General features: G+C 45.0%; 1 protein-coding gene across 2 annotated transcripts in view; it reads right to left on the minus strand.

Moving 5' to 3' along the window:
- Window positions 1–18,969, minus strand: part of NUAK2 (NUAK family kinase 2) — a 49,499-nt gene that overhangs the window by 10,689 nt on the left and 19,841 nt on the right. Inside the window, exons 3-5 of one of the 2 annotated variants that reach the window (XM_077481295.1) lie at window positions 8,258–8,409; window positions 7,968–8,033; window positions 5,469–5,588 (exon numbers count right to left, since the gene is read on the minus strand). In XM_077481295.1, the coding sequence (XP_077337421.1) occupies window positions 5,469–5,588; window positions 7,968–8,033; window positions 8,258–8,409 (338 nt within the window). The remainder of the gene's footprint in view (window positions 1–5,468; window positions 5,589–7,967; window positions 8,034–8,257; window positions 8,410–18,969) is intronic. The other variant, XM_077481296.1, reaches the window with a different exon arrangement.

The raw sequence follows: 18,969 nt of genomic DNA on the forward strand, positions 1-18,969 counted from the left end.
TCTGTTTGGCAGACAAGAAAAAACTTGAGGAAACCAGTTTGCAGACCCACTGGTCGGAAAGTAGGGAGGTCCACCGGGCTGCAAACGCCCAACGGCGACCCCCCCACCTGAAAGTCAAGTGGGGGTACCTTCACGCGGTAACAGGGAGAAGCTTTTGTCCCTCAGCAGGCACCTTGTCGGACTGGGAACGCTTAACCGTCAACCTAGGCGGACAAAAAATCCGCTTCTGAGCTTCCACAGCATTTCAGCCAAATCAGGCGACATAGCCGCTGAGGGGGCCGTATCTCAAGCTGCATCACAGACATACTTGAGGCCCTGCACCAACTGGTATGCCAGCTCCACGCAAACTGGAGAAGCCTGTTGCTTCTCCAATTCACGGTGCAACAATTTAGCCCATTCAGCCAGCACTGGCCGCAATGCTAACCCCACCACAGTAAACATGGACCAGGTAACCGCCTCTGCCCTTCTGTTGGAAGTGTCCTTGAAAGCAGGAGTCCTTGGAATCATGATTACCTTATTTAACCTGAATAACGGGGGAGGGGGGGTTGGGGGTCAACAATCGGAGATGTTCATATTTTCAGAAAACTCTCCTCAAAAGGGGTAAACGCACCGCCATACGTTTCAGGACTGAAAATGGCCTCTGCAGTTTTCCCCATTCCTTGTAAATAAAAAAAAACATATCAATATAAGTTGGGTAAGGAAACACCTTACGCGTGCGGGCCTGCTTATGGGATCCGAAGGGGACTGACACCTCTGTAGATGCCCTCGCCGTATCCTCCATTTTTAGGGTTTCCCGCACTGCTGTAATAAGTGCTCCTACAAATCGCCTTTTCCTGCGCTGACCCAGACCCAGAGTGCACCTCCTCTAATGCATCAAAACAGGGGCCGCCAGTCACAGCAGGGCCCGAGTCTGAATCAGAGCTTTCCCCAGAAGACAGTGGGGGAAGGGGGAGTTTAACCCCCTTGCGCCCATACGCCACTTCTACCTTGGCAACAAAGGCCTACAGGACTGCCGACAGAGCGTCCATAGCCACCGCAGGTGCAGGGTAACCAGTTGCAATCACAGTGATGTCTGGGGAAGAAGCGCCAGCTTCTGACGCCATGCTGACTCACTCGCCTGTCACCACTTGGGGACTTAAGGAAAGTCACACAAAAGTCCACCCTCCTAGCTGCACAGACTGAGGGGCCCCCGCATGACTCACCACCCTGACCTAGGTACTGCTCTGTGCTGCTACTGCTGTCCACTCTCCCCTATGCCATCCATGGAGGCGTCTGTGTGGAAGAGCGCTGTTCTAGAAGGAAACACGCGCCCAGTGCTAGAGGCAAAACCCCCTGAGGCTACTAGAAAATAGCTGCTTCAGCAAAAAACATCTGAGAGTGCCAAGAAAGTGGCCAAACTACTAGAAAACAGCTGAAGTAAAAAAAAAAAAAAAAAAAACTATGAAGTAAAAAAAAAAAACTATTTGTGGCTACCACAAAATGGCCATGGCCCCAGGAAAAATGGGCACGGAGCACGCTGCAGCCTCCCCACGATTCACACAGCACAGACACCCACCGTAGCCCAGAAAGAGGGTCCTGGCCCTCTGCCAGGACCCAGAGCCCCCCCCGGAGGACCCCCGGCCAGGTACGTGCACCACACCCCCCATGTGCCCAGTCAAACAGCAGCCCATAGCAGGACAGGAGGGACAGAAGAAAGGGAGAGTGAGAGACCCCCTAGTCGATCCTCCCAGGGAACGCCCAGCTGCTCCATCCTGCCGAGACAGGTGGAACCATACTTACCCCTCCTGCAGAAACTGCTGGACGCAATCCACAGACCCATCACCCGAGCAGTACGGCCCACTGTAACACAGACAGCAGTAGCCCAGTCATATGTGTGCCCCAGTGCATATAGCTCACCGGCCGCCCCTGGAATAGATGGGGCATGTCGTGGCTGACCCAGTGCGTAGCTAGGATAGGGGAGACTACAAGGATCTATATTATCTAGCCTGTTCCTCTGATCACCCTGGGGAAACTACAGACAATGTCAATTCTTGTAAGCTAGCGTTTGATGCCCCCGTGAAGTCGTGTTCCGCCTTTTTCTCCCCTTTTTTTGTCCCCCCCCCCCCCCCCCGTGTCCATCTTGGTGGGTGGTTGAGGTGGGTCAAAATAGTGGGGCAGCGGATCCAGGATGACCCTGTTCCGTTTTTCAGATTTTATTAGAAGTCTCTGGTTGAAAAGCATTGGTTCGGGGGAACTGGTAAATATTATCGAAATAAGTTTTGATATTACATAAATTTTTCGGTTAAAACCTATTATATTGAAAGTCTTTTTTTCTTTGATTACCTGCAGAATATACAATATAATTACTCCTTTCGCCAGGGCTTTGTTGCTTTTTACCCCCTGAAGAAGACCCTGACTCCCTGAAGGTCGAAATGCATTGGGGCAGCCCGGGTGCCATTTTGCAACTTTTGAAAAAGTGCTGTACTTGTAAATTGTTCCTGTAACCTATTTTGTATTAAATGTTGCATATACTGTTTATCCACTGATATGCTATAATATTATATACCAGAGCCTGTATTTTTAAATCTATGATGGCAAATAAGCCGTTGAATCAATAAATATAACTTTTCACGGATTTATCTCTGCTTCTTGTTGCTGCCTGAAAACCCCAAGGGGAACTCTTCTTTTTTTTATTATCTAGCCTGTTACCCAGCCCGGCTGTTGATTGAAGATCGCAGGAATCAAAAATGCATAAAAAAAATAAAATAAAAATAAATAAATTCCCAGGACCAATGGTCCCATCGGGAGCCAGGTCCTTCTCCTATACTAGGCAGAAAAAAATCTGAGCTGCTGGATGCAGTGTGAGGGGTTATAGCCAGTAGGATCACCCCCAGGGCGATACTGTGTAAGGGTTGCTGTTTTTAACACTTTCTGCCTAGTCTTAATCCTAAGGTCAAGAAGAGTTGCTGTGTCTGTCAATGAATGATAGAGAAATAGAAAAACACCATGGAAGTAAGTAAGGAGTGTGGGTGGCGTGGTAGGCCCACCCTATCCACAGGCATTTAAGTTGGTGTTGGCCAGTGATGTATGTCTCCACTAAAACTGCTATATCAGCCCTGTAGGATTTGAGACAGCAAAAAACTGCTGTGTGCTTTAATATCTTTCAGATAAAGTGGTGGACCGCTCCCTAGAGCAAGGCCCTGCACATAATACAGAGGTGTATACAACCCAGTGCATCTCAAGCGCAAAATGTACCATGCATACATACAGCTGGTACAGAGCAATACATTACAAATAAGTAACCATAACCAAAACTTCTAAAACCCCCAGCCCTCCGTCTCCCAAACTCAGCAGGGACATAATACCCATAACCTGTGCGGAACTGACTCAGCAAAAAACGGAGGGCAGCCAGATCCACAACTTCCATACAAACACCTAGAGTCTCCAGGACAGAACGGGTGGTAGTCATTCTGGGGGGGGAGAAGGACCCAGCGGTAGGACTTACGTCGTGCTCAGTTTTCCAAAGTTCGTTGGATAGTAGATAAGGTCTGTATGCTTACACACGGTAAAAAGACAGTGTTGTATCACAAGAACAATGGTAATCATGAGAGTGGTAAACGGAGAGGTGTTCACCATCTGGTGAAGTCACATACCGTGGTGAATATGGCATGGGGCCAGCGACTCGTCCATAGATAAGGGGAGGGATTGGGCCTCTAGATAGGCATACGAAGGGTACACAGTTACCAAAATCCAGGGAGATCCATTCAATAGAAGGATAATGTGCGGGATATAGGCTGCGGGTACATCTCCAAGTCTATGACTAGGTGAGACAAGTATCTGTGGTGGGACCGAGTGGGAGAAAGCTTGCCTACACTAGGTATCGGAAGGTGGTCTCCATCAGGTGGGACGACTTCTATCCGCATCTCGCTTATCCAGCCGGGCAGAGGCGAGCTCCGGGTCTTCAAAAAAATAAAATAAATAAGAAGTGGGCTCGGCCGTCCCCCATGATAAGGAGCAGAGTCAGAAACATAGCGTACTTCAATTGATGTGCCCTGAGGCGCCATTTGACTTCAACAAAGTTGAATCTGTTTATGGACCTCTGCCAAGGGAAAAAAAAATAAATAAAAAAAAACGGGGGAATATTGAGACGTGGCCATTCCGGAAAGGGATGTTGCCCTCGTCTCAGGTCAGGTGAAGAATGGCAGCTCGATAATTCAATAGCTTCGCTATCAAGGTATGTGGCAGTGCTCCCTCGGGGGGTAGGGGTTTGTCGACCACAAATTTAGTTGAGAATGCCAGAGGAGTGCTGAAGGGGGTAAAGGGTATCCTCCGCTCGGCTGATTCTGGTCTCAGTCTCCTTGACCCAGTCCCTCAATTTAGTCATGTCTTGCCTTATTAGAGATATGTCCACCTTGATCTTCTATTTTGGACGTCAGGGTGGACTGGCACGTGGAGAGGGCCTCTGGGACCATGGCTGTGTCTGCCACAGAATGCGCCATAGTTAAGGCTGTAGAGTCCCGACGCCGATATCCGTCTAGCAATGAGGAGGCTGCAGTGTTTCTCTTCAGCGGGGACACAATAGAGTCCAGGAATCACAGGTCTTTAAGAAAATGTGTGTGAAAATGTGTATCACACACATAGTAGGTGAGGTTCAAAAAAAAGACACAAGCCCATCCTATGCAACTAAAGGCAGCGATGAGCACTCAGGATAGCCGTTACAGGATATGCCAAGAGTGGAGCTCAGCTCACATGCATCCTACACCATCTCTGTCCAGGCCACAACCATTTCATATTTTACGTCAGTGGTTCTCAACCTCAGTCCTCAAGTACTGCCAACGTGCCATGTTTTGGGAACTTCTCTTAGATAAAATAACTTACTAATATGTCATTGATACTGATATAAAGCAGCTGTGCAAAGTAAAGGAAAACCTGAAAACATGGCCTGTTGGGGGGCACTTGAGGACTGAGGTTGAGAACCACTGTTATAAGTCACAGAGGAGCATTTCAAGAATGGTTTTACAAAAGAAAACTGAATAGTAAGCATTACTAACCCCTTTTTACCATATCCAAGACTGGCAACTGCTTAGTGAGACAATTGAAAATAAAGTAGAATGGACCTTTATAAAGAACTGCTTGCTACAAGTTATAGCAGGTTGTGAATTACTTCTGTTAAAATGCGTGCCAGCAGTACACAGCAAGAGGTTGATGTGGTATACTGCAAGTACATTATTCACTCGGCTTTATAAAATAACTGGGTGCTGCAGAACAGCATTCAGGAACAAAAAAAAATAAAAGTAAAAAAAATCCAGTTTCTAGTAGGTGGGCAGTCTCAGATGTACAGCCATGGCATGGGAGAAAAAAATAAAATAAAAATGCAGGTATGCCTCAAAGGCATAAAATTGTGTTTAGACTTCCATTTCAGAATACAGCTTAACTACTATAAAAATTATGAAGGGGAGGGCTTAAGAAAACAAAAGATACAATCTCACCTCAGGTCCTATATAAGGTCTGCCATTGACAATTTCAGGAGATGCATAAAGGGGACTACCACAATATGTCTGCAGATATCGATCTGAATGATAGAGGTTAGAAAGTCCAAAATCTGCAATCTAAAAAGAAATAGAATATAAAAAAAAAAAAAAAAAAAAAAAAAAAAAAAAAAAAAAAAAAAAAAGAAGAGGAAAAAGTATGGTGGCACAAGACTTAAACAGGTTAACAATATGTTGCTTGAGCTGTATTTAGCATCCTGTAAATAAATGAACAAGAAACACCCCTCCCTCCTGTATTTGCACAGATAGATAGTGGAATACTGCCAACATCAGACATTTCAACAAGTCTCCTAGTGCAGGGTAAAGTTCACCAACGGGAAAAAAAAAAAAAAACCCACATGGGGAGGATTGTACAGGACAAATGACATTACTGCAAAATAGGCACCTTTATAATATGCTTACCAAAGTACAGTACTTTATTACTATAACCAAAATCCCTAAATCTTACTTACTGTATCAATTTGTTGATACTGTATATGGCAATTGGTTGGTATTTTTGCATAGTATAAAGTCTCTAGGGGCAAAAATACAATCTTGCAAAGTAATTACTTTATTTTTGTGCGCATTATCAGTGTTTTACTAGTTGTCAAGATAAAGTGATCTAGCAATGCAAGCAGGGGAATTCCCAACCTCTGAATAATTCAGTTTTTAAGGCTTAATGGCAGCAATTGCATAGCAGGAAGTTTCTGTAAGAAAATATATCCCTTAATAAACTTGAACCTTTACCAAAGACATTACATTTAAACTTAGATCATTGAAGAAATACTGAGTAAAGACATGTGCATGAAGAAATTCTACCTATGCAATACCAAAAAATACGTTTGTATTTTTTTCCTCCCACATACTAGACAAAAGGACATGCCAAGACCATACACGTTGATTGTACCTGACTCACACCAATAAACTCTAACAGTAGCGCTCTTCAAGAGGCAGGTTCGTGTATGGCTTACATTAAGTGCTTTAGAGACGAGGTTAACACTTTTCAACATAAGGGCTTAATATGAAAAAGGTCAAAGTCGTGCAAATAAAATATTTACAGAAAAAAGATGTTTCAAAAAAGATAAAGACCATATACAGCCAACAAGAAATAAGGTAGAATTGGGAGGAATAATGTTTGCAATAGGGATGCACCGAAATTTCGGCCGCCTAAACATATCGGCCGAAAATGCCCCTTTCGGCAATTTGCCGAAAGGAAAAAAAGACCGATAATTGAGACGAAAATGGGGCGGGGCCTGGGGGCGGAACGCCGCCCCGCCCCTGGTGCCGCCCATGATGGGGGTGAATAGCGCAGGACTGATGCAGCCAGCGATGCCCCTCTGCAGTGAAGAGACGTCTGGTTGACTAGAGCGCCAGGAACATCACAGCTTTAATTTCAATAGCTGTGTGTTCCGTCGCGCGCCGTCACACACAGCCCCTCCCCCTTGTCCGGGGAACTTTGATAGACAGATCACCTGTCCAGATTGGATTGGTGATCTGTCTATCAAAGTGCCTGGACAAGGGGGAGGGGCTGTGTGTGACGGCAGGCGACGGGGAACACACAGCTATTGAAATTAAAGCTGTGATGTTCCCGGCGCTCTATTCAACCAGACGGCTCTCTTCACTGCAGAGGGGCATCGCTGGCTGCATCTACCTCCTGTACCATGTCCCCAGTCTCTGACCACCTCCTGTACCATGTCCCCAGTCTCTGACCACCTCCTGTACCATGTCCCCAGTCTCTGACCACCTCCTGTATAAAAATATTTTTTAAAAACAGTCATTTTCGGTATCGGTGCTGTTTCAGTATCGGTTTTCGGCCTAGTGTATTTTTCATTTTCGGTATAGGTTTTGGCACCAAAAAAACCCATTCGGGGCATCCCTAGTTTGCAATGTCCGAGGTTTGATCAGAGTTCGAGCAATGAGCTGGGTAATCAGTTCTCAAACTTGGTAGATGTTACTGCTTGGATGGTAAAAAGGAGAACTTGCCTTGGCAGCTCCCCTTTTCTGTGAAATCAAAAGGGTGTTGACAGCGACCAATCGTCTGGTCATCTCGTTTAGGGGTTGGTTACTGGGAGGTCTCTACATCCATGACCATGTCCCAGGTACACTTTATGACATACATTCATAGCCCTGCATCTATATAGTGTTTACAGACTGCAGATATCCATATTATTCTTCAGTGTGAGATTTTCTTTAACCTAGGAGGAATAAGGGTTCCCATATTATCTGACATAGGGGTGTCTGGACTTGAAAAATTACAAATTATCCAAGGAAACTAAAATAATATGTCCACATTATGGCTGTGCTATTATTAATTTGGAAGTTAGGAAGCATGCTGAAATTTCAGCACTATCCCAATTGTTTAAGCTAGGAAAGGAAAGGGAAAAGGAAAGGAAAGGGAAAATTGCACAAAGCATTACAGGAGAAAAAAAACTGTACTAAACCATGCAACAACCTGCTCACCTTCACATTTTTATTTTCATCCAAAAGTATATTCTCAAGCTTTAGATCCCGGTGCACAATCCCATTCTGTCAAGGAGGTAAAAATAAAATTAAAAAATAAATAAATAAAACCAAACACTTTTAGACCACTGAATGCTGAAATAGTAAAATCGTACAAGCAGTAAAGTTGCCAATTGGAATTCATCTTGTACTGGTCTGACTTCAGTAAAAGGTCAGTTACCATGGTTTATTGTACTCTAGTAGCTAGCAAGCCAAGGGCTGAAATACTTTATTTGCCAGCATATACCTACCGCATGACAATACTGTACAGCAGATACAATCTGCCTAAAGAATCGTCGTGCCTCTTGGTCACCGAGTCTCTGGCGTTCACTGATGTAATCATATAAGTCACCTTGGCTTGCATACTCCATAACAATCACTATCTTGCTGCTGTTCTCAAACACTGTTGTAGAGGAAAGAAAGAAATTTAGTATGCAAAATATAAGAGCACATTCATATAGAGGAAAAAGGCTTTAACGTTAAAATGTTTGGGTACACCTACAGTAAAACCATGCATTTGAGGATTTCTATCAATACTAGCAGTTAATACTACCTCTGCAGAAAGAAATGTTATACATTTCTGCACATCTTAATTTAAGGAAACAAAATGAAGTACCCTGTTCTCAGGCCATCCTTAATGTACAGTACATTCATTTATTACAATTATATCAGCAGATACCAAGTTTAAAACAAATAGCAACTGTGCAATAATATTCGCAGAAATCAAATCATTTAGATCTGTTTGATTTAAAGAGGAAGTAAACCCTTCCAAACAACTTGGACCTATAGGTAAGCCTAGATTAAGGCTTACCTGTAGGTCCAAGCAATATCTCCTAAACCTATATGGTTTAGGAGATATTTGCCCGAAAATGGGCACCGCTGTCTACGGCGCATGCGCCGTAGACAGCGGTGCGCAGGCGCACTAAATGCGGCAAATCCAAGAATGGATTTGCCAAATTTGTCGACTCCCGTGCGCATGCGCGGGAGTGACATCGCGGCTTCGCCGTATGGCAGCGGCGGAGCTGCGAGACGCGACTCCCGTGCGCATGCACGGGAGTGACGTCATCGCGGTTGCGCCGCTGTGATTCGTCGGAGCTGCGAGACGCCACAAGCAACATGGATGCGGCGGACTACAGGGGACAGCGGCGACTTCGCTGGCTCCTGTGTCAGGTAAGTGACACATAATGAGCTACTATGCGATGCATAGTAGTCCATTATGCTTTACCTTTGCAGGGAAAAAAAAGAGGAAGTAAACCCATCAGGGTTTACTTCCTCTTTAAGTGCATGCAAGCCACACCCAAAAAAAAAAGGTTGTTACACAAGATGAATTTCAAGCAGGTCTCCAATTGATCATCTTTAGTACATCAGGATCTCTGTTTTTTTTCCCTTTTAAGCCTACAGGACGTGACAAGGTCATTGCATTGCTGACGAGATCAAATTGTGTTTTCTGTAGGGAGGAATAAATAAATTCCCAGCTCCCTTAGCAGCCATCCTGCAAGAAACTGCTTCCCTGTACATTTGAGGGGTGGGCTCCCTCCAAAACATATCTGTCCTTAATCTATTCATCATATTACTTTGTGTTTGAAATTCAGGAGACTCAAAATTATAGAGTTAGGACTGCAGTACATTGGGGGTGCCGAAACGTGGCTGCTGCAGCCTATACACGTATTTGCAAGCGTGTGCAAAATAAACCCCTTGGTTTTAAATGTCAACCCGAGGGCTTCCACACTGTAGCGGTGTGCTGGCAGGATGTAAAAAAAAAAAAAAAAAAAAAAATAAAAAAAACACACCAACCACTCCTGCAAGCAGCATCTTTGGAGCAGTTTATACACTGCTCCTACCCATTGAAATCAATGGGGCAGTGCGGCTATACCACCGGCAAAGCGCCGATTTGTCTGCGGTTTTAACCCTTTCGGCCACTAGCAGGGGTTAAATCCGCCCCACTAGCAGCCGAATACCACCGTTAAAACGAAGGTAAAGTAGTGCAGTTTTACCGCCGAAGCCACTCCCGCCCAGTGTGAAAGGGGCCTTAGACGGGAAATTTGGTTTGCTGCAAGCTGGCAATTTTTTGTTTTTTGACATGCAGCCACCAAATCTAAGAACCAGTAGGCTGCAATATATTACCTTTTTGTTTTCAAGCTTGTATACATATCTAAATTTGCGCTGTGGGTGAACATACATGGGGACCTGTCATAAGCTTTGTACATTTTGCTAATGCACAAAAAAATTATTCTCGCATTCTCCTTCTACGCAATGTAAATGGACATTTGCGCTCATGAGGTGTAAAATTACTGACCAAAAAAGTAGGATTTTGCAATATTTTTTTCACTGAAGAATGCACAATGCTCGTTTTCGCGCCTGTGTGCATAGGCGCATTACAATTAATGGGCTGTATTTTAGCTCAGAAAAATAAAATAAAATGCTGTACTGAGCTTTTTCAAGCTGCAGTGTACAAAAGGCCTAAAAAAGGAAAAGCCGTTACCGTAACCATAAGGCTGCACTAAACACTTCACATTCTTGATTAGAAAGCTTAGAGCTCCCAAATTAATCCAGTATGTCTCAATGGACTTCCTCTTCATACAATTCTTAATGTTTAGCAAGTTTGGTTCAGAGCGTCGTGAGCACATAGAAACGAGAACTAGTGGTGCACAAAGTATTTTATTAAAATTTACTCAAATGCTGGGAAGTTTTTTTCCTGAGGCCACAGATTGTTCAATTCCTTCCCCATGCTACATCATCTAGGTAGAAAAGGCACAGCAATAGAGTTCACTCAGGCAATTTGAATGTCGCCAGTGTATGCCAGGTGGCTGAGCCCTTTTATAATTTTACAGCCCCATGTTATCTTCCTTTATAGATAAGCATGACCCAGGTTTGTTCTTTCTGTGGCATGTACTTTCGCTCTGAACTGCAGTATCCAACTAGACAGCATAAAATGGCTGCATGTTACAATAAAATTTTTTATATATATATATATATATATATATATATATATAGCTGCCCAATATTTAGAACAGGGGTGCTCAACCTTTTGAAGCGCAAGGGCCACTTAAGTGGTTTGGTAACCACTCGCAGGCCACAATGAACTATTGGGGTTTTACTGTCCCCAAACTGCAAACAAGCCCTTACATGCTTATAAAGGCTTCTGCCACACTAAAGCACTGCAGTTTACTGGCACCTTCAACCCGTTCATTGCAATCTGGCCTTGACCTGCAATTCCAGAGCATGTGGTTCCCTGGTTTAAATTCACTGTGGCCACAGGTTGGCACCCCTAATCCAGACTATGCAGCATAATAGAACACAGGTGTACAAAAAGGAATGTCTAATTAAATGAGAATTACTAGCTTAAACAATAAGTTTGTTTAAATAAAAGCATAAAGAACATAAAAAGAATCTCACTGTATGCAGTACTTGTAACCATGTCCCATTATATGCGTAATTAGATCACAACTTCCAGACACGCTCCGATACAAAAAATGATAACTTCAGGAAAACAGAGGCCGACAGCTCCTTCTAAAAATGCTAATTGCCTTGCTTTTGTGTTGAACCAGAGCCCTCAATTCTTTTAATTACTAAGCCAAAAAATAGGATTTTTATAACAGCTTATAGGATTTTTATAACGGCTTACCTGTAAAATCCTTTTCTTTGAAGTACATCACGGGACACAGAGCCATAGTAGTTACTATGTGGGTTATAGGCCACCTTCAGGTGATGGACACTGGCACACCCCAAGACGGGAAGTCCAATCCCTATATAACCCATCCCACTACTGTGAGTACCTCAGTTTTTGCAGCAAAGCAATACACGCGTATACCAGAAAGAAGGGAGGGACCTCTGTGTCCCACGATGCATTTCAAAGAAAGTATTTTACAGGTAAGCGGTTATAAAAGTCTTATCGTACATCATGGGACACAGAGCCATAGTAGTTACTATGTGGGATGTCCCATAGCAATGCCAACTGAAGGGAGGGAGACACAAAAGTAGGGCACCAAGAGACTAGAGGACTTATACTGCTGCCTGCAGTACACTGCGCCCAAAGGCGATATCCTTATGACCTTTTACATCTACTTCATAGAATCTGGTAAGTGTATGGACTGAAGAACAAGTTGAGGCCTTGCAGATTTGAGCCATGGAGGCCTGGTGATGCACTGCCCAGGAAGTACTAACAGCCCTGGTGGAGTGCACTTTAATATGAAAAAAGTAGAACTTTCCTCTTCAAAACCATAAGCTTGAACAATCACTTGACGAATATATTTAGAAATAGTAGATTTCGATGCTGTCCATCTTATATTAGGACCTTCCGGCAACACAAACAAAACATCAGTTTGAGCAATCGCTTTCAAGTAGACTCCGACTGTTATCACCACATCAAGAGAATGTAGTGACCTTTCTCCCGCAGAACAGGGTTCTGGTTTAAATGTCTGATACTACCTTCAGTATAAAATTAGGAGGAGGATGAAATACAACCTTATCCTTGTGAAGGATCAATATATGTCTCTTTATGAGAAAGAGCAGCCAACTCTTATACCCTTCTTGCAGATGATATGGCTACCAGAAAAAAATAAAAATTCCTTAGGCAATAGGATATATTGGCTCAAAAGGTTGTTTCTGTAATGCCGACAGGACTAAACCCAAGTCCCAAGGGTTCAGGGGTGAGCTAACCGGAGTATTAAGCCACGTTACCCCCTGAATAAAAGCTACAAACCAGAGTGCGCGAAGCAAGTGGTCCTTGAAATAATACCGATAAGGCTGAAACCTGGTCTTTGATAGTACTCAAGGCCAGTTTGATTTCTAATCCCATCTGTAGAAAGTCAAGGATCCTACCCATGACATATTTCCTGCGGTGCCAACACCTGGATTCACATCAGGAGACATGCCTTCCAGACTCCATAATATATGACTCTGGAGGCCAGCTTCCTTGCATTAATCAAGGTAGATACCACTGAACCTGATAGCCCACGCTTCTTCAGAATGTGGGTCTCAATAGCCAAACCGTTAAATTTAGAGTTTGTAAAGTAGGATGGAATACCGGACCTTGAGAGAGAAGGTCTGGCCGTGGCGGTAAAGTCCATGGGTCTCCGACGGCCCTCTTTACGGTCCCTGAATACCCAAGATCCCCTGGGCCACAAGAAGACCACTGATCAGATTGACTCCATACAAAAAACAATTTAGATCTTTGAGATCTAAAACGGGTCTGACATCCCCATTTGGTTTTGGTACAGTGGAAAGGTTTGAATAAAACCCTAATCCCTGCTCTTCCCTGGGGACTCCCGATCTCGCCTTTTGAGACAGAAGATGGTCCAAAGCTTGAAAGAGACCTATTTTTCTCTGGATCCCTGGGAACGTTTGGTCTGAGAAAAAAACGAGACGACGGAACACTCGGAACTCTAGTTTGTATCCTAGAGATATTGAGGAAGCCACCTATTAGTCTTGACACTCTTCCTGCCAGACCCTTGAGAACTGCCTCTTGAACTTGACGGTGGAGGCAGTCATGACTGCCTGGAGGCTGTTGCTCCTGGCACTGGAGAAGCTTGCTTAAAAGAAACACGCTTACTCCTCTTAACCAGCAAAAAAGGAACTTTTTCCCCATTAGAAATTCTTTGGATGTATTTATCCATATCGTCACCAAACAGCCGTTCACCGCAAAATGGTTAACTAGCCAGGAGCTTTTTGCATGGTGCTTCGGCTGACTAATTTTCCAACCACAGAACTCTACAGATATGCACCAGCCCAAGTGCAAGTCATGAGGCCTGGAAAATGGAATCTCTCATAATGTCTATTGAGAAACATAACACCCCCTGGTATCCCGGCCAAATCTTGGGCCTGCTGATCAGGAATAATCTTAAGCACCCGTTTAAAACGAGTCTCTCAAGGATTAAAAACACACCGACTGCTACCAGTGCAGACTGAGCCACTGAACCTGGCAGAGAAAAAATTGTTTTTAAATAGGAATTCCAACTTCTTATCCGTTGGATGCTTCAGCATTGTCTACTGAACAAGTCAAATTTTTATTTACAGAGGATATAGCAGCGTCAATTGCTAGCATCCCCCCCCCCCCCCATTTCTTTTTAAATTCTTCCTCAATAGGATAAAGTGTTGAAAACCTTTTCAGGGGGGGGGGGGGGGTGTTTTTTTTTTTTTCTGGGTGATCCCACTCAGAATACATAAGCTTTTTCAGCAATGAATGGATAGGGAAAGCATGAAAAGCTTGGGGAGGCTTTAGCGGACCCAAACAAGAAGTGGGCTCATCAACTGGCTCAGCTAATGGCAGCATAAATGTGGAACGGACCAATTCTGTAAGAAATGGTACCATCAAGCTTTCAGATTGTGGAAGTGATCCTTCCATATTTGACTCTTCAAAAGAGGAGTCATCCCCTGAGAAAAATTCATCATCTCTCACGCCCGGTTCCACAGTTTGAGGGTCCCGGGTAATGGAAGGGGACCCATCGCATTTAGTCCCACTCTGGGATGCGATTAAAGCATCAATCTTCTGCTCCAACTCTAAAATGTGGAGGAAAAAAACCTCTTCAGTACTATAGACAGGGGCTGCAGTGTTGAAAGCAGTTGGAACACCCGACAGCCCCGATGGCTCACTGACCAGCCACCTTCAGGGGAGGATGCCATTTTTTATTTTATTTTTTGAGATGGTTCTAGGCTTTTTTTGTGGCTGAAGTGCTTCTTGAGCCCTTTTTTTGGATGTTTTTACCCCCCTTCCGACCATAGCCCAACGCACAAAAGCAGAGGTACTACCAGAAGGATTACATTTACTGCTTGAGCAATAGTCCAGCCACTGCTGCTGCCATTAATGCTCAGCCTGATGTGAATAGTAAACGTGTCAATAGGAATGCCTGTGTCACCAAACCTTTCATGACCCTCTTTGCTTGTGTCCCTCCGACACCTTGCAGCAGCACAAATTGGGTTCTTAAAACACACTTATGTGCTGGACGTCAAAGCCGCGCTAAGCCCTGGCCCGTCTGTCGCATCACGCCCCCCTCCTCTCTCAAAATAGTTTTCCCCCAGCGAGTAAGGGCATCCGATCCAGTAGGATCGGCTTGTGAGGGAGGGATAGCCAGGAGGAGACCTGGGAGACGCTCTGTGTCCCATGATATACAATAAGAAACAAACATGCATATTAGAAATACTGACTAGATTGGCTGCACATTTGCTCTGCATCAGTGATTTAAAGTGCTGAATACTGAAACGGCCAGACAACCAGCATTTCTAGGAGTTCAGCAATGGCATTTTTTTCTCACCGCAGGTTTCCTTTATTTTTTTTACCAACTTACGAATCCCTATAACATACTGGTCCCTTCTCAACAAGTGCATATTACATATTTAAAATTGTTGTTAACCCACTTCTTTCAAATCCTTTCATCTCCTCTGTACCATAATAAGTGTCCCTGTATTGTAAAGTTTTACAGATTGTACTTGTATAAGCTTGACAGCTCTCTTCTCTCTTGACTCACAGTTCCAGTGGGTGGGGCCCGAGTCCTCCCACCGACGTCAGCCTGGGAGAGAGGAGAGAGAGCGCCGAGAGCTAAGTGCTGGGAGCTGCAGTTATGTAGGTACAGATCTGCAGATTTTTTTACATTACACAGGCACACCAATTATCGTGCAGAGAGGATGGGAGGATTTAGCTACAGATATGAGAGGGGCGGGCACTAGTACACGGGTACAAGCAAACAAGGAGGACACAGGAGAGCATTGCAGCATATTATGAAGGCATGTACACTGGCACAGCAGCCCTGATATATCTGAGTCAGCGTACAGGGGGAAGGGTATAGCTAGGCGGGATCAGCCAGGTATTTCAGGTGTTACAGGGGGCCAAATTACACAGCACAAGCACTGTGCTGTATAACATGCTTTAAAAAAAAGGAAGATATTTTATTTATTTTTTTGGGGGTGGGGGTTAAATACTTTGACCCGCTTCCCGACCGGCGCACGACGATGTACGTTGGCAGAATGGTACAGACAGGCAAATGGGCGTACAGGTACATCCCTTTTAATTTGCTGCCGTGTTATCACGCGTGTCCGTCGGGACCCTCTCATGGGGAGCTGCCGATGTAAACAGCATTTTTCCGTTCTGCCTAGCAACAACACTGATCTCTGATCCCTATGATTGAAGCAGAGAACAGTGATCTGTAAAACACAGCCACGCCCCCCCCAGTTACAAAACACGCCCCTAGGACACACTTAACCCCTTCACTGCCAGTGTCATTTACACAGGAATCAGTGCATTTGTATAGCATAGTAAGCCGTCTGCTATGGGGGTGCACACGTGTGCTCGCTCCCAAGCTGTGTGTGTCTATGGAGCCGCATTGCCATAAAATACACACGGCGCTGGTTTTGCTCTGCCCCCTCTCACAGCATCTGCTACCAAAGTCCCTGTGAGAAGAGGAAGAGCAGGTAAAGAAGACTGCAGCCAGACACAATGCTGGATCCCTGACGGGCTCAGGTAAGTGTTTAGGACACACACACACACACACGCTCGTACAGGCAAACTAATGTACATGGCCCTTTAAGAGGCATGCGTGGCAAGCTCTGTGTGTTGGACTCGATCGCCTCACAGAGGAAGAGCAGGGAGATGTTAATGTAAAAAAGCATCTTCCTGTTCTGCCTAGTGACAGTGTCACTGATCTTTGCTACCTGTGATCGGGAGCAAAGATCAGTGACGTGTCACATGTAGCCATGACACCCTCAGTTAGAAAACACTCCCCAGGGCACACTTAACTCATACACTGGCCCCTAGTGGTTAACCCCTTCACTGCCAGTCTCATTTACACAGGAATCTGTGCATTTGTATAGCACTGATTGCTGTATAAATGACAATGGTCCCAAAAATGTCTGATGTGTCCGCCATGTCGCAGTGACAAAAAAATAAAAATATATATAAAAAAGTATGTCAATTTTGTTTGGGAGCCACGTCGCATGAGCGTGCAATTGTCAGTTAAAGCGAAGCAGTGCCGAATAGCAAAAAGTGCTCTGGTCTTAAGCCAGCAAAATGGTCCAGTCTGAAAGTGGTTAAAGTGGAAGTAAACCCACTTTTTTAACTTTTACCTACAGGAAAGCCTATAATAAGGCTTACCTGTAGGTAAAAAAAATATCTCCTAAACCTGTACGGTTTAGGAGATATTCCCCTCGGTATGCGCCGCTGACTGCAGCGGCGCATGCGCACAAGGGGGTTCTCTCCGTGAAAATCCGGCAGCGCTCGCCCGGCCGGATTTAAATCTCCCGCGCGCATGCGCGGGAGTGACGATATCGCGGCTCCGGCCACTCACAGCGCCGGAGCCGCGATACCCGGAAGAGACGCCGAGGGAGCATGTCGGCTTCCTCGGCGTGGATCGGGCGAGATGTCGGGGCCTCGTTCTAAGGTAAGTATTTCATAATGAGCTAGTATGCGGTGCATACTAGCTCATTATGCCTTTTGCTTTGCAGGTTTTAAAAAAAAAAAAAAAAAAAAAAAATGCGGGTTTACTACCGCTTTAAAGCTTAAAATTAGCTTAATCAATCATTTAGGCAATTTTGCTGTGCGCTCTATGCCTCAAGGGGGAAGAAGTTTTTTTTTTTTGGTTTGTTTTATAAACAAAAAAAAGCAACCTTTAATAAGCTACAGATCTATTGTTCTAAAACAGGCTGTGTCAGAACAGCAATTTCGAAACATGACTAGTCTCAGTTTTCAGACAGTTCAGGAATTAAACTGGCTTGCTGGAGAACTATACCTGCACAGCCATGTCCTGTATCCTGAAGCTTATAGACCTGTACAAGCATGTCACTCCCCAACATGTGCCGATTGCAAGGGGCTTTATTATTAAAAGTGGGAAAAACCTAACTTGCAGCATCACATTACAACAGCGTTGCTACCATGAACTCCAAACTGTATGCAAAGACAATTTTTGTTAGTTTTGTTTCAACAACACAAAACACAAAAGTGGTCCATATATTGACCTTGGTGTAGAGTTTTTAAAGACGAAGTAAACCCTGATGAGTTTACTTCCTCTTTCATTCCCTGCAAAGGTAAAGCATAATGGACTACTATGCATCGCATAGTAGTCCATCATGTGTCACTTACCTGACACAGGAGCCAGCGCAAGTCACCGCTGTCCCCTGTAGTCCAGCGCAAGTCACCGCTGTCCCCTGTAGTCCAGCGCAAGTCACCGCTGTCCCCTGTAGTCCAGCACATCCATCTTCTCGGTGGGTCTCGCTGCTCCGTCGCCGTCATTCGGCGAAGCTGTCACTCCTGCACATTGGGTGCCGCGCCCAGTGCGCCGCTGTCTACGGCGCATGCGCCGTAGACAGCGGTGTCTGTCTTTTGGCAAATATCTCCAAAACAGTGTAGGTTTAGGAGATATTTCTTGGACCTACAGGTAAGCCTTAATCTAGGCTTACCTGTAGGTCAAAGTGTGTTGTAAGGGTTTACAACCACTTTAACGTGGTTGTAAAGGCACAAGGTTTTTACCTTCATGCATTCTATGCATGAAGGGGGGGGGGGGGGTGGGGAAAACACCTTGTGTGTGCACTGTGTGTACTTACCCAAGCCCCCTCTTGATACAGTGATGTCAACGAGTACCCTGGCCCTCCGGGGACGCACACTCCCGATTGACTTCCATCAGGAGATGGGGCCAGGCTCGGGGGCGCACCTGCCTGGGTGACCCCCCCCCCCACAGCAAGCTGCTAGCTGTGGGGGCACCTGGCAGGAGCCAGGAGCGCCAGCATGGGACCCGAGAAGAGGATCCGGGCTGCTCTGTGCAAAACCATTGCACAGAGCATGCAAGTAAAACATTTCTCCTAATTCCCCCCCCCCCCCAAAATAAAAAGGAAGCTTTAGTGTTACTTTAAAAAAGGTCCTCACAGAGGACAAGGGGGCACTCTTTACCAGGAAGGGAGTGGTTTGAGCAGCACGTGTCTCTAGACAGACATTGGGATTGAGCCTGCATAAGTGCCCCCATTGCAAGCGGTATTAAAAGCT

The sequence above is a fragment of the Lithobates pipiens genome, unplaced genomic scaffold (assembly GCF_037356315.1).
Source record: "Lithobates pipiens isolate NorthernLeopardFrog02 unplaced genomic scaffold, aLitPip1_a1.2 Scaffold_16, whole genome shotgun sequence".
Lineage (NCBI taxonomy): Eukaryota > Metazoa > Chordata > Amphibia > Anura > Ranidae > Lithobates > Lithobates pipiens.